This window comes from Grammomys surdaster, unplaced genomic scaffold (assembly GCF_004785775.1).
Source record: "Grammomys surdaster isolate TR1022 unplaced genomic scaffold, NIH_TR_1.0 205, whole genome shotgun sequence".
Taxonomy (NCBI): Eukaryota; Metazoa; Chordata; class Mammalia; order Rodentia; family Muridae; genus Grammomys; species Grammomys surdaster.
The window spans coordinates 6546348-6572098 of NW_021604650.1; the positions used below are offsets into that span (position 1 = coordinate 6546348).

Here is a 25751-nt window from a genome sequence, read left to right on the forward strand (position 1 = left end):
GAGTTTCTAGCTCCAGGAACATACGATCTCAAAGTGAAATTAAGAAAAAACAATCCCAGTAGCAATTGCATGGTGAAGAAAACAGAAGTGAAGTTAACAACAAAAAAAGCTTACACAACATTTACGTACCCCAAACTACAAAAAAATTTATCAAAATTTCTCATCTCAGATTTTGGTTGAGGCAGGTGGATTTTTAATTTCATGGTATAGCTAGCTAGTTTCAGGGTAGCCTGGGCTACAGGGAAAACAAAAAAACCCTGTCATAACCTTACCTCCAAAGAACTCAAAGTAAAACAGAGATAGCATGTTCATGGTCTAAGATGTCTATTTCCCTAAATGGATTCATAGATTCAATAGAAAATCCCAGAAGCCTGCCACCCTGCCTACCTGCCTTTTCTCCCCCCAATATCTCTTTTAAAAATAAAAAAATACAAGTTCATACAAAAATTCATATGAAAACTTCTAGGTCCCATACCAGGCTAGGAAAAAAAAATCAGAATATTTTCACTACTCAATTTCAAAACTTACTGCAAAAATCCAATAACCAAGAGAGTGTGGGGCAAGGATATGGACCAAGAGAACAGAATTGAAGGTCCATAAAGAAACCCATACATTTATGGTAAATGGATTTTTTTCTTTTGAGGTAGCACAGGCTGACTTTAAACTTAGTATAAGGTTGAGTCTGCTTTTGAACTCCTGACCCTCCTGCATCAGTTTCCCAAGTGCAGGGATTAAAAGTGTGCACTACCATGCTTGGCTTGGTTAATTGGTTCCTGAGAAAGATGCCTTTGCTGCTTGATTAAATAAAAGGTCTTTTTTGACTAATGGTGCCGTGCAACTGAATATCTGTAAGTGAAAGAGCAGCTGTTGTGTACTGGCTGGTAGGCAGATATTAAAGACTCTTAGACACCAGTCAGAGGTCAGCTTGGGCGATGTCTTCTTTTGTTTGTTTTTATTTTCTTTGTTTGAGACAAGGTCTCAGTATGTAGATCTGACTGACCTAGAGGTCACCATGTAGACCAGGCTGGCCTTGAACTCATAGACATAGGTTTGCCTCTGACTCCCAAGTACTGGGATTAAAGGCAAGTCCATCATGCTTGGTCTCTGAGCTATATACCTTTAAGAGGCTAGGAAGATAGCTCAGTTGTTCAAGTGCTTGCTGTGTAAACTTGAGAACGAGTTTAGTTCCCAGTTCTCACATAAGAAGGTCAGGCATTGTAATCCTAGAGTTGGGGAAGAGACTAGTGGGTCCCTGGAGTGCATTCACCAGCCAGCCTAGCAAACTTGGTGAGCTGCAGGTTAATCTGAGAACTTTTCTCAGAAAATGGATGCTTGCTAAAAAATAACAGTTGAGATGTTTCTCTGGTTTCTATATACATACACACCCACACACGTGTGTACCTGCACACATATATGCACAGACATACACTAAGCCAAGTAAACAAAAACTTAGATTTCATCCCATGGAGTACCCTCAAATTGCCTCAAAATCTAGGCCTTAAATACAAAAGCTCATTCTATACAATTTCTAGAAGAAGAAAAAAAATAAAAAAATAAAATGTTCATGACCTTAGATAGGGCAAAGAGATCTAAGACCGTCCAAAGCAGGAACCATACAAAAGACAAATTGGACTTCATTAAAATTAAAAACTTCTGAGATTTAAAAGACAATTCAGAAAATGAAAAGACGGCCGGAGATTAGGAGAAAGTATTTGCAAGTCATATGTCTGATGGAGGACTTGTACCCAGAACATATTAAAAACTCCTGCCACTCGACAATAGAGCGCAGTACCTAATTGGAAACCGGGCAAGAGAGTTGAATAAACATTTCACCAGAGAAGACTATGAATGGCTAATAAGCACATGAAAAGTTGCTCAACATCATTAGTCATTAGGGAAATGCAAATCAAAACCACAATGAGATACCATTACATACTCACTAACAGGGCTGAAACAGAAAAGCCAAGCAGACCGCCTGGTTGCAAAGCTGAGAAAAAGTGGGCCGTTTACACACTGCTGATGGGAAAACAGGGCAAAACCAAACCAAACCAAAACAAAACAAAACAAAAACAAAACTTTAGAAAGAAGTCTAGCCGTTTTCCTAGAAAGCTAAACAGAAATTTACCCTATGACTTCTCAGAAATGATAGATCAGATGGATAAAGAGATCCCAGCGAGGATACAGAAGATTTGAACAAAACAATGAACAAGCTTGTTCTAGCGCTTGTAAACACAGCCCTGCATCCACTGACTGCAGACTATGCCTCAAGCACTCGTGGCGGTGCGGTACAAAGACTGAGCGCGTGTTTTGCTATAAAACATCCTTCAAAACATTCCAAGGTCTTGATATCCCAGGACCACTTTCTCTGACAGTGAAGCAATGTTACTAGAAAGTTCTACCACAGTAATAGCAATGATGAAAACCACATAGTTATGCTGCCATGGCATAACTCTTGGAATAAACAAGAGATGGTGGAGATTAGAAAAATACACCATAAGCAGATGAAAGCGAAAGCAAAGCACTATCGAATGCGGGGGGCCTGGTGCAGCACTGTGCGCCTGTCACCCCTGTGACTGAGGAGACTGAGGCAGGACCTCTTGAGGCCAAATGGAGCTACATAGTGAGATGCTGGCTCAACAAAAGTGGTGTGTGCCTTTCCAGGGCTACTTATGGGGAAAAAAATTATAGTGTGAATGCTACAAATAGCTATCATGCTTCACAGGCCTCAAAAATCTAGAAAATCCGGAGATTAATAATTATCTAGCTTAAGAAGTTAGAGAGAGAAAAACATATTAAGGCAAAGTGATTAGAAGGAAAGAGAGATAAACAGAAGTGAATAAGCAAGATAAAAACCCACAGGTAGGAAGATCCACAAAGCCAAAAGTTCGGTGAAAATAGCAGCAAAACTGGAGCGCACACGGCGGGCTGGGTCACCGTGGGAACCAGTGCGGTGCTGATAAACGACAATGGGGGTAAGAGAGGAGGCAAAATACAGAAGCCACTAATACCAAGTAAACACCAACAAATTGAAAACCAAGATAAATGTACAAACTCCTCAGCTCTGCTGCTTATCAAAACTGACACAAGAAGAAATAAAGAGCCCTAGTAGTTCCTAAACCTCAGATCCCTGTAATCAGTAGTTTAAAATGTTCTCACAGAGGAAACCACAGTCTGGATGGTTTTTCCTTGAAGTTCTAACAAATATTTGAGAGATAAAATCTCACAGAAAGTATTCCAGGATTGGTGGGAACACCTCACTGCTTAATCTGTGAGACACCACAACTCAGCAAAGATGGCAGAACAGGATCACCTGGATTTGGGCAGCACTTAAGACTTATATGAGATGTGAGAGATGAGGTAGGGAAGTCTACAGTGATATTTATATAACTAATCCCCGAGTCAGAGAACGTGAAGACCTGGGCTTAGCAAATACTCAGCTAGAGAGCAAGGATGGAGCAGGGTCCAGGGAATGGCCTGGGATGACAAGGTCTCAGGGCGTAGCTGGTAGGCCTCAGGGATAGACGAGAATCCCAAAAGGCAGGTGGTGGAGGCTGGGTGGTATCCTCAAACAGGAAATAAGTATGCATGGCCTGGCTTCTAGGACAGATCTAGGCAGAAGAAGTGCTGGGTGCTGGGGCCTTTCCCCTCAACCCATGCTCCTTGCCCCGAGATGCCCTGTGAACAGGGTCTGGAAACTAGAGCTCCCCTGTGTCCAGCTTTGAGCCACAAACATTTCCTGCAGAAACCAAGAAAGTCAGTCTCTTGGCCCCACTGTGCTCTGCATATCAGCACGACAGTGTGAGCTTGGCTTGTAAAATAAACACTGCAGCAAGTCCAGGTCCAAGAAGAGCTAAGAACACTATGGGGAAGGTGTGGGTTCTGAAGAGAGCCAGGGTACCCTAGGGAAGCCTAGGTAGGCCAGGCATCAGTAGTGGGGGGAAGGAGCTAGACTCCTGGGTTCCTATTACAGGGATGACAAGGTGGCTTGTACCATCTTGAATTGCCATTAGCCCTGACTACTTTAGCTAGTGGACAAGGACACTGCCCCTACCCAACCTTGGTTCTCAGAGTTGATTTTAGCTTCATTTCCAAAGGACTATCACACTTCTGAAATGTTCTTCTCTTATTCACATCTGACTGCTATAAGGGCCAGCTTGTTGTATAACTAACTGTGTGACAGGAGACTGCTGGATTTCTAGAATAAAACATAATCAATGACCAAAGCAGAAAGTGTTTAGTGGCTACATGAAGGTTGCCCATGGGCATGTTCTCCCTGGTATGGGTCCCTGGCCTGGACCTTAGGAAATTCCTGGTCAGGAACCAGCTGGCCTCCCCTATGAAGCCCTTATAAGTAGACATCCCACATTTCTTTGGTCCTTAGCTTGATCCTCTCCTCTAGTGGGATTCAGCTGTTTGTGAGTGGGGTTCAGCCCCTGTGATGTGGGTGGCCTATGGTGGGACACACTTCACAGCTGAGGGACTAAGCTGAGTTAGGCAAGTTGCTGGGCACTAGAGACTTGACTTTGGCCAGTCTGTAGCTGGCCTGGAGGGATGGGAGGGAGGGGCTGTCAGCAGGGAAGCCCAGGGGCTCTGGCTGGGCTCAGCCAGGCTGGCTGGCACTGGCTCTGTTCTGGGACTGCTGGGCTCCCAGGGATTTCCTGTCCCTTACTTCCCAAGGTCAGCAGGATTGCGCTTGGGTTGTTTCTGGTCCCGATGGTTACGTTGATAACTGCGATAACGTGGGGCCCGGCCATGCCATCGTGCCCTCTGGGCCCAACAAAGCTTTTTCCCAGGGTCTGTCCCCACAGGGGGCAGTGGTCCCGGACAAGGGAGGGACTGGGCAGGCTGCCATAGGCTGTTTGGGTCAGTGCATCTTGACAGCCTCTTGATGTACAGTGGGGGTCCAGGCTAGAGCCCTGGGAGGAGCCTTGGTTCAGTGTGACCATGGCCTTGTCAGAAGACCCACTCCTCCATCTTAACCATCTTGAGGTAGGGAGTGAAAGTGAAAAGCCCATTAGGTGTTTGCTACAGGATCCCAGCATTCTTGACAACCTGGCTCAGAGCCCAGACAGGGTCAAGGTCACCAGGACCTCTGAGCATCGGCCTAGTTTTGTTCCTAAACCTTGATCCCAGAGACCATGGGTTCTGGAAAACCAGTTCTTTGTTGTTCTGATCTGATGAAGTACTGGCACATACTTCTGCCTCTGCCCCTGCTCCTGCTCTTGGGTCAGTACAGGTTCCACCATGGTCATATAAAGCTGTGACCTGGTTCTTAAACCCTAGACTGCTGCTAGGCAGCCATATATTAAGCGGGAAAAGAGGACACTGATTTTAGGAGCTATTCTCTATCATCTCTGTCACTTACAAGAGACACCAGGTTTCTGGTCTGGGCTTGAGGGATAGCCTGTCCTATAGGTAATGGGCAGAAGGAGAAAGCTAAAGCAGTTTGTATGGAGTAGGAATTTGTGGTGGAGAAATTTTCCAGGACTGGAGTTAGTAGACTGCCTTTAAATTTCTGGGCTAAGAAGGCTCACATACCTAGGATATGGTTGGCAGTACCCAGGAGTTAGGGGACTATCTTGATTCCTGTCAGCAGTTATGAGTAGTCAGCAAAAGTGGCCTTGACCAGGTAAGAGTTGTGGCTATCTGAGGAGGTGTAGGGGACTCAAACCAGGGTGTCTGTCACTAGTACAATGGGCCCATGTGCAAAGAGAATGGAAAGCCAAGGTTATTCCTTGATCCTATAGACAAATAACAAGGTTCCTAAACCATTGCTGAGCTTAGGCCTTGTGAGTTGAACACTCTTAAGTATCTTTTCCATCCGGGCAGACATGTACAATCTCTGTTCTCGCTGGGTGGCCTGCTGATGGTGGGCCATAGTACCTCCCTGCTCAGGCCTGGGATGCTACAGTTTAGACCAGGCCCTATAGTGAGACTCAGTGTTGGATATATACACCTCAGGGTTTCAGAGAGTATCTGGAGCCCAGACCATGGCCCTTTCATTTATTGGCCACAGGGCTCCATGGTGGCCCCAGGCTGGGGACATTTGTGCCAGCAAGGAGTAGGGAGGCTTCAAAGCCTTATCCTATGTGGGCCAAACTACCCTTGCCTACCTGCTCAGTTGCAGCCCATATTGAGAGTCAGAGCCAGATGTTGCTAGAGCAACCCGGCAACAACCACACTCACCACTCAACTGAAATTCCACTATTTTTAGCTTCCTAGTTATGTTCAGATAAAATCCATGTATACAGACTTGGGTTGTCTGGCAAGATAACAGCACACCTCAAACTGCAGAGACTTCAAAAGAGTAGCAGTGGGTTATACCATGTGCCCAAGAGAGGTTCTCCTATGAATCAAAGCCTCCAGTGGCTCATGAAAGATAGGATGGTGGGCACAGAAGCTGGGGGGCAATGGAGTAGCCTAATTGTCTAGCTAATGTCAGCTCTGACAGTTTGGAACATAAGATTGTGGGAAGCCAGAGCACAAGGAGCAGCAGCACTCTACAGGGTATGTACTCTACCGTATGTGGGAGCCTACAGTAGTGGATACTAAAAATAGCCTGGCCAGGCAGAGCCAGTGTAGCCTAGCACACTAACTTGAGCTGGATCTACTCCACCAGTCAGGTCCAGGATAAGTAGAGGCTGACACCATCCAGGAATCCACCCCAGCCAGGTTCTGAGTCTTCTGAAGGTTTGGCCTGTCCAAAGCAAGGACCTTAGACAACTGGCTTATTTGGAGGCTGGTGTCAATCTGGTTGCAGCCACCTCCTGGCTAAGACACAACCAGGAGGCTCTTAGAGCTCTAAGGGTAAGGAGTGGAGGGGGAAAGCCAGGTCATGTTTAAGGCTTCAGTGCTTTGTAATCTCACTTCTTCCTTTTCAGGGCAGGGGCAGGGCTACAGACCTTGGGACACCAGGCAGAAGCAGCCAATAGGTAGGTAGGCTTCTGACTTTGCAGGCATGCAATTGTGAAGTGTATTGCCCAGTCACCATGCATAGTGCTTCTCAAGAATGTCATTGAGGAGATCAGAGGCGTGTAGCGCTAAGTAGGGCACTTGGGGTACTGTACTGGCCAAGGACAGCAATCAGACCTGACAGAGTTGATGCAGAAACCTACCTTGTCTTCCACCCTGTTCAGACGGGCCCCGATGGTGTTGCTGCCACGGTCTTTGCTCTTTTCTATTGGGTAAAGCACAAAGTCAGCGGTCTGGGCTGTGGGTGTGGGCTCAGGAGCCTAGGGAGCAGGAGACGGGGTAGGGGGGGAGTGGTGAACGCTTGAAAATACAAGATGTCCTTTAAAATTCTCTTGTGGCTGGGACACTAGGGGTTGAAGGAAGGAGATAGTATAATGACGGAGTCTATCTAGGCTCCAGACTTGCTCCTCCTGGCTTTGGAACACCTGAGTATCTTCTAAGTGGGACAAAGCACTCTCTATCCAGGGGCTGACTCAATTGATTTGTGATACTTACTGGGCTTGGTCACATTACCAGGCCAGGGTGTCTGCTGCTTCTGTGGTCCCCAACATTAGATTATGCCCCATAGTCCTGTTTGAATCTCAGTTAGCCTTGTCACCAGGAATGTGCCTTGCTTTGTCCTTCCCTGGTGTGGCTTAGCCCCTTGTCTGGATGACCTGAAGATTCCCACCAAGCTAAGAACTAGCCCATACCATGTCATTATACATTCCTGAACACCTCAGCCAGGAAGCAGCCCCTACTCCATCATGGCCCCTGAAACTTTGCTTATCTGACCCATGCTTCATCCCAGGTCCTTCTACCACAGGAAAATGGGCCCTTGGTTCTAAGTAGCATACACAGAGTTTGGCCATGAGGCTTTATAAATCTATCATTTAGAGGGACACAGTGGGCTCTGTCATCACTAAACATCCCTTTATGTCTAAACATCCCTTTATGTAGACTGTTTACAGCCATTTTCCCTAACCTGGGGTCTGTATCTTCTGGCTTTTACACAGGAGGCCCTAAGGAAGATGAGAGACAGACAGGAACAAGAAAGAGAATCCCTTGTGGACTTCCCTGTCTAGGTACCAGTGTGAACACCCACCTGAGATAGGGATGAACAAAGATGGCTTCCCAATGGACTGATCCAGCCTGGAGAGAAGAGAGGGACATGAGCTCATACAATGACTGAGGCACCACAGAGACAGGCCATAATGTCCAGGAGGACAGACAGCATGACACCCACTCCAGGGTTATCTGCTACTGCCTCTCCAAGACCCCTCAAGAGGTACCCAAGGTACCCACCAAGGCCCTATGGGCTCATACTCATGAGAAGGCCAGGCAGGAAGTTTAAAAATGAGGAACAGAATCTGGGCTATGTAGGCTTCCCCTCTAGATGAGGTGAGTATAGAGTCAAAGCAGGGAGGTCTTGAACCTTTGACCTTGTCTATGGAAGGGACAGTCATAGTCTCCCAGCTGTACTCCAGGATATACGGAGCTAGGTCTGCAAGCTAGCTCATGAAGCTAGCCTCCTAGATTCAAACCTGTGCTGGGCCCCAGGGACTTTGATGGAAATAGGATTCAAGACCATGTTGGCTCTAAATGGTCAGAAACCTTAGCTCCACCCCAGTAGCAGGAAGATCTATGGATTGAGGGGTGACCTAGAGGTAGAGGTCACTAAGAACTCTTTCTTTCCCTGTGGAGTTGGGGCAGGGTCTCCTGGGATCATCTCTTCCAACCCAATTCTGTGCTCACCTTCTCTGTAGTTCTTTAATGCGCACCATAAGGTTGAGGTGGCCCTGCGAGTACTGCTCGATGACATCCCGCACATCATAGGGCTTTCGTGCTTGCTGCAGGCCAGAAAGACATGTGTCACTTTCTCCTGAATCCTGTATGCTCAATTCTAAACACAGGCAGTGATGGAGTGGGGCACAGTGATAGGGAGGAACGGCTTAGAACATACATAGTAGCAGGCTTGACTCCCAAAGGCTGCCAGTTTAGCTTGTTTGGGCTTTTCTCTTCTGTCAGTTCACTGGTAGGACTAGCCAGCTCCTACTGGCCCTCTCTGTTCCAAGCCTCCTCAGGAAGAGTTGGCCTAGTGGCTAGAGACATGGTGCTGCATCTCCACAGTTCATCTGTGCCCTAGACTGACTGTTGACACACTCGCTGCTTCTCTGGGAGTGGAGACAGAACAACATATGTCCTAGATGTCTCACAATGCCACACAGACTTTCCATAAGACAGCCTAGCTCCCATGAAGGAAGGACCTGCCATGTTCAGGGCCGTTCTAGGTACCAGGGTCACCACATCTTCTGTGGCCTACACACCCAGGGACTATTGTGTCCAAGCTTGGGATGACACTTAGGCAGATCCTTGGTCCCGGACATATGTCACTTATGAAATTCTACTAAGAACTACATACTTGATAGTCTCCAGGTCTTACTATCTTCTATAAGACAGAGCTACAAGCCCCAATCCTCCCTTCTCCAAGATGAGTTTCTGAGCCTTGTTTCTGTCTTCTGTAAAACAGGATATGGAGTCTTGTTCCTCTTTCCTGGAAAATGGGTTGTTGAAGTCTACACTGCTACTTCTAAAAGAGACTGAGAATAAAATAAGATCTAAAATGAGAACTGTCAAGGAATCCTGATGCAGCACCTTGTCAGTCAGAGGTGGTCATGACTGAGTCCAGGGCCAGACTCCCTCCTTAGCGCACACTGAAAGGGATCCTAAGTAATAGGGGAGAGATTTGTGGGAGAAAATGCTTTATAAGGTGTGTGGCCCCTCTAGGCATGCCTGGTGACATATGAGGTAAATGAGCAACAGACGCAGAAACTATAGTTTGAGGCAGTGCAGGCCTGGATCAGGATCTGTTGGCCTGTGGATGCCCTGAGAGTCTGAGAGCCCAAGTGAACATGGATAACTCTGCCAGCCTCTGCAAACATACATGTTTTAGAATATGTAGTGGGGAGATGTGAGTATGCCAGCCTGCAGGAGGGTGGGGGTTGGGGGGAGGCTGTAAGCAGGGAATGGTTAAGAAAGGTCAGAGAGGGGGGCTGGAGAGATGGCTCAGCGGTTAAGAGCACTGACTGCTCTTCCAGAGGTCCTGAGTTCAAATCCCAGCAACCACATGGTGGCTCACAACCATCCGTAATGAGATTGGATGACCTCTTCAGGTGTGTCCGAAGACAGCCAGCGACAGTGTACTCATAAATAAAATAAATAAATAAATCTTTAAAAAAAAAAAAAGAAAGGTCAGAGAGCTGGCCAGTGGTGGTACACGCTTTTAATCCCCGCACTCAGGAGCCAGAGGCAAATGGATCTCTGAATTCAAGGCCAGCCTGTCTACAGAGTAAGTTCCAGAACAGCAGGGCTACACAGAGAAACTTGGTCTCAAAAATCCAAAACCACAAAACAAAACAAAACAAAAACAAACCAACCCAGAAGGATCAGAGATACCCTATCAACCAACCACCCATGGTGAGCAGCACTCCAAGCCTGCTGAGACTTGTCTTGGAGCCACTAAGCTCCCATTTAGGATCTGGTTGGGGATTGAGGAGCCTCTGTCAAATATTTGCATAGGGCTAGTGTAAGAGACCATCTTAGCTTTCTCCCTGGGTGTTGGGAGACGACTCTTAGCCCAAAAGCGGCTATCATCTTTACAGCCATTTCGAGCCATATACCCTGACAAGAGACTTGTTTTCAACAGCCGGCAATAGCTGAGCACACTCTGATAAACATCTTGTTACACTGTTTAGTGCCCCCAGCTGCAAGGTGCATGTGGTATCCATGGCTACAAGGCACGTGACGTAGTGCCGTCAGCTGTTCTTGGCCATGTGGGCAAGTCACATGGTAAAGGGTATAAATACCCAGGATTTCCTTTCAATAAAAGAGACTTGATCAGACTCTGTCTTGTATCTATCTTTTGCGTCTCTGGCCCCTCCATCCTCTCTCTCTCTCTCTCTCTCTCTCTCTCTCTCTCTCTCTCTCGCTAGACCCTGACATGTGGACCAGAGCAGCAGAACGGGCCGTTACAAAGGAACGGGCCGTTACACCTGGGCCAATGTCCCCTGGTGGTAGCAGAAGCCAGTGATGAGCCAGATAATGCGACCTGTCCAGACTGATTGGCTGTGGACATGGGTGCTCAAGACATTGGCCAGACACAAAGGCGGCTGGCCAAGGACTTTATCGGCCATCAAGGCAGGTGGGCAATCTCAGTCAGGCCAGTAGGGTGGGTGGAGAGCAGATGGGTGGATGGCTGAGGCAAGAAGGCTGGGTCACCAGGGTGGCCTGGAAGCCTTGTGGAGCCCTCCCCACAGGAGCTCCCTCTTTAACTACCTCACTCTTTCCTGGAGGCCTGCCACCACCTGTCCATGTGTTCCCAGGAATAAAGCCAGCTCATTGTGGAGCCCTTACTTTTCTCTACATAGAAGCCTCTGTACCCCACAAGGCCCCTCTGCCACCTGGACTAAGTGTATGGGTGAAAAGCAGAGAGCTGGATGGTAGGAGATGTTTGGCCTGTTCCAGAAGTTTCCTGAGCCATTCTTAGGACATTGGCTAATGTCCTGAGGCATGAAATAAACTGCAGGGCTCTGGGTCCCTTCTTCCTCAGCCTCAAACCATGTCATCAGGCAGGTCCTTTGTTAGTGACTTAGAAACTGGGTCTGCATAGGCCACTAAGATGACCTCTGACTCAAAGGGACCATAAGGGTCCCTGTGTTTCACTAGGGCACCCAGAGTCTAGAAGTGAACCCTAGAGAGCCATGAGCCTACCTACCACAACCCCATTCAACTTAGCAGTTCCTATACTGTTTCATGTGGAACCTCCTCCGTTACCTGCAGAGCCTACTTCTCTCAGCCTGGAGACCACCATCAGCAAGCAATTTCTCATGACCCTTTAAACACTAGCAACGTAAGCTACACCACTTCCTTGTAAGAGTGTCACACCCTAGCCCTACTTTTCCCTGAGAGATTGTCTTGTCACGATGTGAATCCCCATGGGGTTCCTATGCTTCCTCGCCAAGCTGGGATGAGCTGGTTCTACAGGAATGCATCTCCCTATCTCTCTTGGTGTCTCAGCAGTGGGACTGGAGGTCACATGGCTTCTAGGTAGGGGGAGGAACAGCTTTAAGTGCAGTCTCTGTGGGGCCTTTGGACCCTTCTAATCCATTTCCAGGTGCTTCCTGGCTCTGGCCCCTGCTGAGTGTGACCTTTACTCCTTTTGACAACATGAAGTCCCTAGGTTTTCCGGAGCTTGAGCATAACTTGGTCTACTTGTTGTGACGGTACCAGTGGGTGCAGGCTAACAAGTGTACAGCAGAATGTCACCATGGTACTGCTGAATGGGCACAGGGTCCCTCCAGGGTGGCAGTGAGTAGCTAGGGTGAGAAGCCACTGGATGCGGTCATTAGTGTGGCTGTTCTTAGGGCCACAACAGTTGAGGAGCTGAGGACTACAGTGAATGGGACTCATGTCACCCAAGGCTCCTCTCAGTACAATGATGACAACTCGGGATGGGGACTATACCTTAGCCCCTACCTCCTGCAGAATCTAGAGGTTTTAGCTGCCCCAGGGCTGGGGTGGGGGCTATGCTGAGGGGATAGTGGGAGCTTGTGTCAATCTCATGGCCTAGTGTGGTAGGCGTGGTCTATAACAGGGCACAGGGCTACCACTGAGATTGTCCTTGGGCAGGCTATACTAAGGTGGGTTGCCCCAGCCTTCTCTGCCCAGTGACAAGGGCTTTCCAGTAAGAGAATGCCCTCTAGCACTTGCTGCTCCTGCTGACATGTTCTCAAAGTGAGGCATAAGGCTCTCCTCCCCATGACTTCTGCTCACAATTGTCCCTGAGTAGAGGAGAAGCGTAACCTGCTGCCTTCAGGATCTCAGGAGAACAACTCTGGAGGTGTGCTGATACTATATGGATCCCAGAGCTGCAGTCTTGCCAGCTCAGGAGCCTCTGTTCACTAAGCAAGCCCTCAGGATGGATAGCTCCAAGCTAGCCGAGAACAGATGTCACTTCCTGTCCAGGTGATATTGCCAGGCTGTCAGTATCACAGTCTTGCATGGCAGAAGAAGTACTCCTATAAAGTTACTTCTAACTATCAAGGTATAGTGAGTGAGAAAGGGTCCCTGGGCCAGGTCTGGGTAGAGTGCCCTTGGAGGAGCCTGATGTTTTGGGGAGTGGTAATGATTTAAGGGGTACAGTCACAGCACGTTGGTGTCTAAGGGTGAGGGCATACTACTACTGTAGTCTTCTCAGGATCAATTGCACTGGGCATGGTCTTACCTGAAATTTCTTCTTGGCTACAAAGTACTGCATGCGCCTGATGACCTTGATGGTGGCCCGATGGTGATCCCGCAGCCTGTGGAGAAGGAAGGGCAGAGTGTGAGCAGCTTTCATGTTGGTAACCCCACAACACATGTTAAAGGTACCCCTGCCAAACATGGATAGCCTCTCCAGAAACAAGAACATTCTACCCAGGGCTTGTTCTGTCTCTAGAGAAGCTGGAAACAAGGAGTTTCTACAGGGGAAAGGGAGGGCTACCTCCCACAGATGGGGAGAATGACTCCTTTCCTGCTTGAATCTCAGAAGTTGGGTGGCTGTCTGTACCCCTAGTTTGCAAGGGTTGCCACTCCAACAGCAGAGTCAGGGAATGCACTTGGAGGAAGGAGTACCACAGACATGTTAATGAGGATCCTATTTCCTGAGACTGCTTGGATACTTTGTTGGTTTGCCTCTAAATCTCCTTCTAGAAATAAAATTCTTTTTTATAAACATCACTGGAGAAAGCAGGCCTGTGATCAGACATCTGTGTGCACAGAAACAGACTGGAAGGCATCAGGGCAATGGAGAGACTGGGAGAATCTGTCTGTGAAGCTCAAATTTGACCAGCCAGACTAAACTGCGCTGGCAACAGAGAGCTGCTGGGAGCCTTTGGGAAAGCTAGACTGGAAGCCGGGGGGCGGCCCCCCACCCCCCAGCCCAGAAAACAAGAGGCAAGAGGAAGCCAGCCTACCCTTCAGGCTCTGCTTCCTTCTCAGAGAAGTGTGGGAAATGTCTACACCAGATGGGATGGTGGGGCTTCCTGGGCTGTGAGGAAAACAGTGGAGCCTAGGCTCCAGAGCCACCAGGAGACAAGTGACAAGATTCCGGAGAACAAAGGCTATCAGGGTATCTTTTTTTCACACAATTCCCCCTTGAAAATAGCTGTGGTTCTCACAGAGCAATAGTGGCTGCTGGGAGGGAATAAAAATAAAACGGAAGCCAGCAGGCTCTTGCCACTGAGGACAGGATTCAGACACTTCTAGGATGGGGGGCCCCAGGAAACATCCAGAGGATTTGGTTGAGAGAGGCTGGCACAACCTCACATTGTCTCAAGCGTAAACTAGCCCAGATTTCTTTTTCATATTAGAGGAAAATCTGTAGAAAGATATTTTGGAATTTCTGGGTTTTGTTTTGTTTTTGTCCATAAAAGTTGAAAAATAAAGGAAAAAAAATAGATCCTAGATAGAGATCTGCAGGTGTGGTGCATTTTGCAATCTTAACTGCTAGAGGCCCTCCTCTAAGGAGACAGAGTTGTTTTCGAGCTGCTTGAATTTGAGCTGACCTTGTGACCTAATGTGGCTATAGAGCTCTGGGGAGCTCTCCATGTATGGAACCCACAGGTGTCAAGAGTGTGGCTGCAGTGGTTGAAGGCGGACGAGTGGAAGCACCCAGATTTCAGTCAGCACTGATTGTAGGTATGTGACTGAGCCATCTTGGACCACCAGGCCTTAAGCAAGCTACTGATGACTGCATCTGTCTGAGTCAGCCCAAGCACAACCACAGAGCCACCTTCCAGTGGAGCTGAGTCCAAGCTCCTGACCCATGGAGCTGTTAGCAAGACAATGACTATTAGACCACAACATTTGGTTATGGTTGGCTGTTCAGTAATAGTTAGCTGATAAAGAAATTAGAAGCTGGACCTATATTCCCAGATATTTAGAAGGCTGAGGCAGGAGTACAAGTTCAGGCCCTGTCTGTGGAACAGAGTGATTTCAAGGCCAGCCTGAACAAGTTAATGGCATCATACCTGAAGACATAGTTCAGCAGTTAAGACTACTTGTTGCTTGTACTCCCAAAGGTACTGGGTTCAGTCCCTGGCACCCACATGGTACTTTATAACCTTGGACACCAGTTTCAGGGCTCCAACACCCTTTTCTGAACTCCAAGGACATCAGATTCACACATGCTACACACATATACATATAAGCAAAACACCCATGTATGTATACAATAGAATAAATACAACTTTTAAAAAGTTAAAAAAGGGCAGAGGAGCTGAGTGTGTTGGTATGCGCCTTTAATCTCAGTACTCAGGAATCAGAGGCAAGTTCACTCTGTGAGTTTATAGGCCTGTCTGAATTACAAGAGTGAGTTCCAGGCCACAGAGTGAGATCCTGTCTCAAAAAATGGAATTGGGGCTGGGAACACAGATCAGTGGTAGAGCGTTTGCTTAGCATGAATTAGGCCCTGGCTTCAAGCCCTAGCACTGAGGAAAAGAGATAAAGGAAGGGGGTGGGGAGAGAAACGAAAGAAAAAGAAAAAGTTATTAATTAGAACTCGGAAGTTATATCAACCTTGTATAACATTTGACATTGATTTTAGGACTGAGGTTGGGGTGGCAGGTGACAGAGGGTTGGGATATATGGTGGTGTTTGTAGCTATGAGACCTCGAAGTCTGTTTGGAGGGAGAAAGAACTTTGTTTTAGGGAGGAGTATGAAGCAATGGCTTTTAATGATCACTGAAAAATCCCTGAAAATCTCTCCTTGTTCCTGCCTTGTTCCGCCATGGTAGAAGCCTATCGTATGTTCTGAGCTTTGGCCTCAAGAGACCTGCAGACTTCACTTTTACCTTCTCAGAAAAAAAAAAAGTCTGCCTCCTGGACAAGCCCAAGCTAGCTTGCTAGGAAAGCTGAGTGAAGGAAGAGAGGTGAAGGGCTCGGATGACAGCTGACAGCTTCAGGCATGTGAGGCTGACACTGCTCAGCCCCCAGCAGTGTGCCCAGCAGAGCAGCCCGAGTCTGACCTACAGAGTCATTGGTGGATAGATGGCTGTGGTTTGCATCAGACTTTCTAGATGAGAACTTTAAGATAGCCATGATGAATAGAGTCAAGAAAATAGATGAAAAGATGAGGGATTTCACCAGACGATAAAAGTTATCTCCAAATACTGAAAAAGAAATGCTATAGAAGTCAGGCATGGCAGCACATGCCTATAATTCCACCACTTGGGAGGTGGAGTCAGGAGGATCAGGAGGTTCCAGGTCACCTGCTTGGCCACATGGAGGTTCGAAGCCAGCCTGGGTTACTGGAGATGCTGTCTCAGCCACATTCAAAGTCTCCCTCTCAAGAATAAAGAAGTAAATAAAAGAAGGAAAAGAGAAAGAAAGGGTAACACAGTGGTGGAAATTAAGAACGCAATATATGGTTTGATCAAAGAGGCCATGTAGTAACAAGAAAGAAGAAAAACAATAAAAAATGATAAGAATAAGGTGACAGAGAATGTGAGTTTAAGTGAATTGACATTCCATTAAATAGATCATGATTGTCAGGATTAAAAACGATGATATGAATTGACTAAAAGTATAAACAAAGAAAAGAGAAAGGGGCAGAGAAAAAGGTAGCCTAGCCTGGTTCTCTAAACACAGGCAGCTGCAAACTAGTACCAGGCACAGTAGACTAGACAAAGAAAATTTCAGAGTTACAAAGTATCAGCTCTGGGCTAGCTATTAAAGTGCTTGTCTTACAAGCTGGAGGACCCGAGGTCCTTTCCTAGATCATATATTTAAAAAACAAAACAATCTAGGCATAGTAGCATGCCTTTGCAATCCTATGGCTGGAGACTGGAGACAAGATGATTTCTGGGGCAGCCAGTGAGAGACCCTGTCTCAAAAAGAAAAAAAAAATGGTCTGCACCTGAAGAAGGGCACTCAAGGTTGTCCAGGGTTTCCACCCACATCTATCTGAAAAAAGAAAAAGTCAGTTCAGCAGGAAAAGATCAATCCCAAATCTGATGCGCCTACAAATGTAACCTTAAAAGTATAAAGCACACAGGGAAAACAAAGTGGTAAAAGCAAATCCACAACCATGATGAGAGATTGATTGATTTGAACATACCTCCTTGGCAAAGGATACCAAAGCACTGGCAGAGCCTAATATGAACAATCTGAGTGTCAGTCTACCCTGACAGGGACAAAAGCCACAACACTGCAGGCCAGCACACACAAGTATTTACAAAGATACCAAGTGCTAGGTTTTAAAAGCAACTTTCAACAAATTTCAAATAAATTAAATGGTGTTTAGCATAGTCCTTGACCACAATAAAATTAAACTATAAATCAAAAATATTACTAGGAAATCCCCAAGTGTTCTGAAAATTAAATGATCTAAGTAACCCAAGGTCAAAGAAAAAAGTTATATGAATTAGAAAATAGTTTTAATTGAATAATTAAAAAATGCATCAAACATTACAGCTAAATTCAATGTGGAGTGTACACCTATAATCTCAGCAACTCAGGAGGCCAAGTTTTAAAGATCACAAGTTTGAGGCCAACCCATGCTAATTTAGCAAAATGGCGATTCTAGAAGTGGCAAGATGGCTCAGTGGGTAAGGGTGCTCGAGTCCTAGCCTGAAGACCTGAGTTTGATCCCAAGGACTCGCCTGGTAGAAGGAGAAAACCAACTCTCAAAAGTTGTCCCCTGACTTCCACATATGGACCATGGCACATATATCCCCCCCCATATACACATATAAACAAACATAATAAATTTAAAAATCATATCTTCAAAATTATGGACATTGTGGGGAAGATAATGCGTGGCCTAAGATGTGATAGAGGAGAAGCTGGGATCAGCTCAAGTTAAAGGCACACACACATATATACACACACACTCACACACACATACACACGGGCACACACACGTATATACACACACACATACCACATGCACACACATACACACATAGACACACACACACACACACACACACACACACACACACGTCCCAAATCTAAACCCAAAGGAAGCAGAAGGAAAGTGATAATAAAGATAAGGATATAAGTTGATGAAATAAAAAAATGAATGTTGCATTAAAGAAAATCAACAAAGCTTACATTGGTCTTTCCAAAGAGACTAATAAAACTGAAAACTTTAGCAAGATAGATGGGATGGGGTGAGGGGAAGCACAAATTACCAATGTTGGGAGTTTAAAAAAAAAAAGAACACCACCACTATGGAGTTAGAGACATTAAAAAAAAGTCTAATCAGAGAATAATGTGAACAAAAATAATTCTGATAATACAGATGAAATAGATTAACTCATCAAAACATGCTTTAAGAAAAGAAGAAATAAATACAAACTGCCCAATGTGAATGGGATTAAACTCGGAATTTTAACGATCTTTCTACAGAGAAGTTGGTCTAGATGACTTCACCAGTGGGTACTCCCCAGCACGTAAGGAAGAAGCTCCCAGCTATATACAAAGCTTTTCACAGGGCTTTTCTGAGGTGGTCTGGCCTTGATGCTCAAATCTGACGAGAATACCCCTGAAAGAAAACTCAAGGGCAATGTCTGTCCTGGATGTGGAGGCAGCCTCTAAAATCCAGCAGCCAGTGAGATCCAGGACTCATGTCAAGATGCAGGATCAGCACGGCTTAATCCAGTTATGCAAGGCTGGCTAAACATTTGAAAATCAATCAACAGAACTCACCACATCAACAGAACAAGGGAAAACATATAATCAACTCAAAAGACGCAGAAAAGCACTTGATAAAGTTCAAAACTCTAGTCCTAATTAAAAACACAACTCCTAGCAAAGTAGGAAACACAATTTAAAGAAAAAGAACAAAAATGAAAATTGAAACAAAAAAATTATCCTAAACACTGAGCACACGTCACATCATGGAAAAATCACTTTGTTCCTGAGATAGTGTGTCCCATATTTTATAACAGAGTCCATAAAGTCCCAGCCTGTGCATTAAGATGAGAAAAGGAGAGAGAAGGTAGAAGGATTGGGCTGACAAAAGGGCGCAATAGCTAAAAAGGCTTGCGTCCAAGCTTGGTGACCTGAGTTCAATCCCAGAACCCATGTGTTGGAAGAAGAAACTGACTCTCACAAGTTGTCTTCTAACTTCCTCATTCATGCTGCGGCAGGGACCTCCCACCCAGCCCCACACAAATAAAAGTTAGAGCAAAGCACTTGGGAGGCAGAGCAGGTAGATTTCTGTGAGTTCAAGGCTAGCCTACTCAAAATAGTGAGTTCAAGGACAGCCAGGGCTACATAGAGAGACCCTATCTGAAAAATAAAACAAAAAATAAAAAAACAAACAAAAATAATAAAACCCACCCACCCACCCACCCACCCAACCAACCAACCAACCAAAGAAATGAATTTAGCAGAACCCTGACCTTGCTGGGCATGGACATAGTAGCTCATGTATGTAATCCCAGAAATCTGGAGGCCAAGAAATGAGGATTGGAAGAGGAGGCAAGCCTGTTTTTACTAAAGGTTGAAAGTTAATAATCCATTGTCTTTCTGTTAGCAATAAGTAATTAGGCCATAAAATAAAGACACTAACTGCAATAGTGCCAAAGCTAATAGAGCTGTTAGATGGTTCACAGGAGAGACTTAGAGGCAGACAAGCACTGAACAGTGAAAATTGGACACTGACTTGAATCCAAGGAGGTTATAACACATTCTTATCTGTGGGGCTAGAGAGATGGCTCCTTGATAAAGGGCACTGGCTTGCTCTTCCAGAGGATCTGGGTTTGATTCTTCCCCCCTCCCCCCACCCCCAGACAAGATTTCTCTGTGTAGCACTGGAACTTTCTCTGTAGACCAGGGTGGCCTGGAACTTAGAGATCCATCTACCTCTCTCTGCCTTCTGAGTGCTGGGGTTATAGGCATGTTCCACCACTGCCTGGTCTGGGTTTAATTCTTAGCATCCACATGGCAGTTCACAACCATCTGTAAATCCAGTCCCAGGGGCTCTGAAGCCTTCCTCTGGTCTCAAGGGTACTGCATGTACATGGTGCAGAAACATATGTGCACACACACATTCATACATAATAAAAAACATTTAAAAAACCCTTGTGGTGGTTTGAATATACTTGGGACAGGGAGCAGCACTATTAGGTGTGGTCTTATTGGAGAAGGTGTGTCACTGTGTGTATGTGTGTGGGGGGAAGGCTTTGAGTTCTTCTTAGATTCCTGGAAGTCAGTCTTCTCCTAGCTGCCTTAGGAACAAGAGGTAGAACTCTCAGCTCTTCCAGTATACTCTTGTAAAAGGCTGTAGGTCCCTCTTGGGAAGGACTGGAGAAAGACTAACAGCAGAACTTTAGGTGTCTTATCAAGGTTCTTCCTCAGGAGAACTTCATTCAAGGGGTTCTGAATCTGCAAACCTGCTCAAGTCTGGAAATTGATTCACTGGCCAAGGCTGCCTTTTGCCACGATCCAATGTAGTCTTTCTTCTATTTGTTTGAGATTTTTTTTTCTGCATATACAGATTAAACAGAAATGGATTAGGCTTCCTATTTCATGCCTGGAAACACCATGATTGATTAGCCAGTACCAAAGGTCCATACAAATCATGCCATTATAAAATTTACATCTCCTGTGCTGACCATTATGGGTTAGGTCATTACGAACCTTGTTTTATCTACACTTTCCATTATAATAACTAAGATCAACTTGCCCCTGGCGATTCAATGCTGCCACCTGGCCCTTGCTACTCAGGGCCCAATTAAACCCATTGCATTCAATTCATCTAATAGAGCAACAGTATCTCCAACCCTAAGGTCTGGCACAAGGAAAAAGACCAGAACAAAACTCTTCAAATGTGCTGGTGCCCTTCTCACCAGTTTGCGTATTACAGGATCTATAAAGGACATATGTCCTGGACCTTCCCATTGTGAAGGATTAGGTTTTACAAAGCAGTTTCCCTGGGCCTTAAAAGCCCATCATCAACACTAAGCCAAGGAATATCAGGCGTCTCCAACTCCTTTTCAGTAGGCCATCTTTTGATAAATGCTTCAACCAACCATTCAAACAAATTTTTTACACATACACAGCATAAAGAAAAATTCTGGTAAAGCTTCGTGGTTGGCAGGGTAATCGGGTGGAGCAAGACCTTAGGTGTAATAAACACATCTTTGGCCACTGGCTTTTTATCACTGAAGCTGTTTTAACAGGGAACCAATGCTCTCTGTTAATGTGCTTGGGCACCACAAGAAGAGACAGACACTGTGATTCCTCCCTCACCACGGCTGCAAAGTTAGCTTAGTCAGGCCTTGAACAGGAAGCTGGAGAGACCAGGCTGTGAAAGGCCACAGAGTGTCTGCATAGCCTTGGGCTAGGTAAAGGTTTCCTTATGGACTCCTGGGAACATGAGCCATCAGAGAACAATTCCAGTAAAGCTGGACTGACAAACCGGAGGCCGCCTGAAACCCTTCATTCCAGGCCTGGCCTGAGGAGATATGACTCTGGCCTTTTTCCACCACCCTCCAGAGGCCTGAAAGTGGGTGAAAAGTGGGATTCCATGTGTATCTCACTGGGCAGGGCCCCTTCTCAATCGTGATTGTGGTCTTGAGAATCTCCAGTCTTGGCTTTGGTAACCACCAACCTGAATATATGAATGATATATAATTAAAGTATATATCTTTTAAGTTAGGTGATTCAATTAAAAAAAAAGAGCTGGTATGGTTGCACATACCTATAATCCTAGCACTCTGGAAGCTGAGGCAGAAGAACTGCTGTGAGCATGAGGTCAGAGAATGAGACCCTGTCTCAAACAAATAAGTAGATAAACTTGAGAAAGGTTACTCAGCCCTGTCTCGGCATTGTTTTACCCCATTGCTGAGAGCCCGGTATGCGGCTGTCTGCCATTAACACAGTTACATGAGCTGTCATAAAGTTCTCCTTAGTGTGAACGTCCATGTTCTCCCTGACAAGGGTGTGGCCAGTGCTAGGCCTCAGGCCTGTGGCCAGTGTTGGGACACACATTCCCTTTTCAAGGTCTGAGTACCAGAGTTTCCTGTGAGTGCAAAGCCAGACAGGTCCTTGCTCACCAGCCATGTGATTCCCCCACCTCAGAGATGATGTCATTTTCAAAGTGATGGCCGGCCATACACTGACCAACCAAATGTGCTTCCTCTGCAGTGTGGAAGCAGGATGTCTGTGTGTGTGTGTGTGTTGGGGGGGCAGTTCTTAAAAAAAATTGGACCCCTAATAACCACGGCTCTACACATACATATGAATGAAGACACAAACTCATATAAGAACACAGATGTGAGGGTCATAGCAGTGTTCTTCAGAGTAGATCTAAAAACCCATCAGTAGGCAGACAAGCACACAAGCACAGTTTCCCCATGCAATTGAGTATCATTCAGTCACACAGACTAAGAGTGGTGACATTTTGACACATATCACAAAATGAATAAACCTACAGGGCATTGTGCTAGGTAAAAAGAAGCCAGCCACAATTGACCTCAGGCTGGAGAGTCCCAGCTCTACGGAATGCTCAGAATAGCACATTGTGGAAATTGGAGATCGGTGGTTCTTTAAGGCAGGGAGGATGCGGAGTGACTGCTGATGGGTGAAGGTGGCTTTTGAGGGTGATGAAACGCTTCTAGTGGTGATGGCTGCACAGGGTGTGACCATGCTGACGTGTGCACTGAGGTGAGCTTTATGGCAGGAGTGGCTGCCCTCCAGATCTCTGCAGAGAGCTCAGCTGGAGAGAACCCCTTTCTCAGGGTGTCCCAGGAACCCAGGAAGGTACTAGTGTGCTCTGAAGTTGCTCTCATTCCCTTCCTGTGGGCACAGTAGCCCATCCTTACTTACCCCTTCTGCCCAATCCCCAGACTGTGGATCACAGGGGATGCTTCCAATAGACAAAACACAGCTCCTGTGATCCCCCACCCCACATTGCAGTCCTTGCTGCAGCTCCCTGCTACACCCGGTGATACCCACATTCTCAGGGTAGCCCACGGTTCATTATCAAAAGACAAGACAGTGAACTTTGACTCTTTTGGCAGGTCTAAGTGATATCTCATCACATAGAGTGTTCAATGGATGGTTCTTATGTCTTTGTCAAATTATTTCCATATTAGCCATCCATGTGAGCCACCCCTTGCTGGGCCCCCGCCCAGGCCAGCCATAGCAGACATTCTTGTTTGGCACTAACATTCTGCAGGGTCTCAGGGGCAGGTGGCTGCAATGCAAAGGTCACCTATTTCAACTGTCCCAGAGCGGAAAGAGGAGGGTGATTCTGTTTCCCCAGAGTCAAGGCTCTTGGGTCTGAGTGTCTGCATATACTAAAAACTTCATCTCCAAGGAGACTGTGGTGGGGCCTTTGGGAGGACATTAGGTCATGAGAGGGGCACCCACATGAATAGGGTTAATGATCTTATACAAGAAGCCTGAGGGAGTTTAGTTATCTCTTTCTGCCCTTCTGCCATCTGCCACAGGACACACAGAAGACACTATCTATGTGGCAGACATAGTCCTCACTAGATACTAAATCTGTCAGAGCCTAGATTTCTGGACTTCTCTGTCTTTAGTATTGTATACAGTAAATCTTCATTATTTGTAAATCACCTAGTCTAAGGCGTTTTGTCATAGTTAGAGCTAGTACTGAACTTGACTCTGAGAAAGGGTGCTGATGAAAGATATAGTGGCAGTGTTGGAAGGAGGATCAGATAGGGGCCTGTGAAGCACAGAAAAAGAGACTGAGGATGGCTCAGAAGACCAAAGCTTTAGAGACAGCCTCAGTCTTAGGCATGGGCAAAGGGCTGCAGTTAGGATGCTGGCAAGAATGGAGGCAGGAAAGGATATGCTGGTGAGGGCTTGGTGGAAACATGGGGGTAATAAAATAGCAAAGAATCTGGTGGCATTGTGTCACAGGACACTAGCGCTCTGTATAGTATGGCACTTCTGAGATGTGAACAAGGCAGCAGAGGCTGTCCCTCAGCAAAGGGTTGATGGTGCAGCCTGGCTTCTCTTGATTGGTTCTAGCATAAGATGGAAGGAGAATCACAAGCCAGGGACCATCACAAGGAGAGCAGAATGTACACATCTGGAGAATACTCAGCTGCCAGGAGGAAGAAAAGAATGAAATGACTCCAGGCACGGTGGCATAATCCTCCAGCCCCAGCACTCAGAAGGTTGAGACAGGATGACTGCTTAGATAGAGTTCATGTCAGTCTCGGCTAGTGTCAGGCCAGGCAGGGCCACACAGCAAGAAACACAGTAAGACCCTCTTTCAAACCAACCAGGAAGATAGAAAAGAATGAAAAGAGGCATGTTCATGAAAAAGCAGAAAGGTCAGAGGTCAGAACACGGTATGTCAGGAGGGAAAGGAGGGTGGGGGCGGGAACTGATGCTGCTTGCCAGGTGACACAGAGACCAAGAGGCATTTCAGGGAGTATAGGGCTACCTTATGCCTTACATCTCAAGCCTCTGCTTCCTGAGTTCCAGTGCAGTGGCTCTGAGATGCTCCAGCTGGGGCTTCGGTGGCCAAGTGAAGTGTCAGCACAGTGACTACCCTTCCAGTGAGTGGCAGGTCTTGGTGGTCTTCATGTCTACCATGTCTACCATGTATAGGAGCTGAGGACAGATTTGTCTCCACTCAGATTCAGAACCAGGTCAGCTCCACTATAATAATTTGGAAGCTCATAGCCTTTGTAATTTCAAAGACTAATAGAAATGGAGACCAATATGCAACAGGATGAGTCTGATCCAAGGCCCACTCATTTTGGACACTGAAGACTCTTGTATTAGTACTGGAATAAGATAAGATCTTGAGGGCACTGGGGACTCAGTGACTGTGTGAACATGTGATAAGGACATGAACTTGAGGAAACTAAGTCTGAATGCTATGATCTGGGTGGTTATACTGTGATCTGTCTGTAAGTCTCATGCGTGGATGGTGCAGTCCTGGTGTGGTGTCACTGAGAAGTGGAGTCTCTGGGAAGAGGTTAGGTCCTGATGGTAGAGCTCTCATGAATGGGATTAATAGTCTTACAAAAGAAGTCTGAGGGGCTGGGGATGTGGCTTTGACAAGCTCTTGCTTAGCATGCACCAAATCCCTGGGTTTCATCTCTAATATAACCCAGGTTTATGCACATTTATAATTTCACTACTAAGGAGGTAGGGAACATAGAAGAACATAGAAGTTCAAGGTTATCTTCAACTACACAGTGAGTTCGATGCCAGTCTGTATGTCCTGGGGATAAAGGGGGCAGAGTGTACAAGGACCTACCTTCCATAATAGCCCTAAGACCAGCAGAAAACCCCAAGTAAGCTCCATCTTTCTACCAGCATTGTCTTATGGGGACACCATAAAAGAACTGGAAAGAGTGAGGGAGGCTGGTGTGGAAGAGCTTCTAAGCAGCTGAACCAACTAGGCAGGGACCTGACTGCCAGTGGGGCCACCCAGGCTCAGAACAAACTGCCTTTGACAGGTAAGTCAAGGGGGTGAAAGGCAGAACCTGGAGAAAATAGGACAGCCAGGAGTGGCTCAGTTTGTGAATCGTTTCTCCTAGGAGAGTGGGGGCCTGGTCACGTGCCTGGGGCCCCTGCCTGACATACTAGTGGTCTGTCCTGTGAGATGAATGTGAACCAAACACTACTACTTCTTCCTCTTCTTTTTCTTCCTCCTCCTCTTCCTCCTCCTCCCCTTCTCCTCCTCCCCTCCTCCTCCTCTTCTTCTTCCTCCTCCCCCCCCTCCTCCTCCCCCTTCCTCCTCCTCTTCCTCCTCCCCC

The 25751-nt window shown here is 46.4% G+C and overlaps 1 protein-coding gene across 1 annotated transcript in view; it reads right to left on the bottom strand.

The window, feature by feature from the left end:
* The window catches only part of Kcnq1 (potassium voltage-gated channel subfamily Q member 1), a 323081-nt gene that overhangs the window by 57195 nt on the left and 240135 nt on the right, over positions 1-25751 (bottom strand). Inside the window, exons 12-15 of the mRNA XM_028771042.1 lie at positions 13235-13310; positions 8707-8801; positions 8057-8103; positions 7116-7177 (exon numbers count right to left, since the gene is read on the bottom strand). Of these exons, the coding sequence (XP_028626875.1) occupies positions 7116-7177; positions 8057-8103; positions 8707-8801; positions 13235-13310 (280 nt within the window). The remainder of the gene's footprint in view (positions 1-7115; positions 7178-8056; positions 8104-8706; positions 8802-13234; positions 13311-25751) is intronic.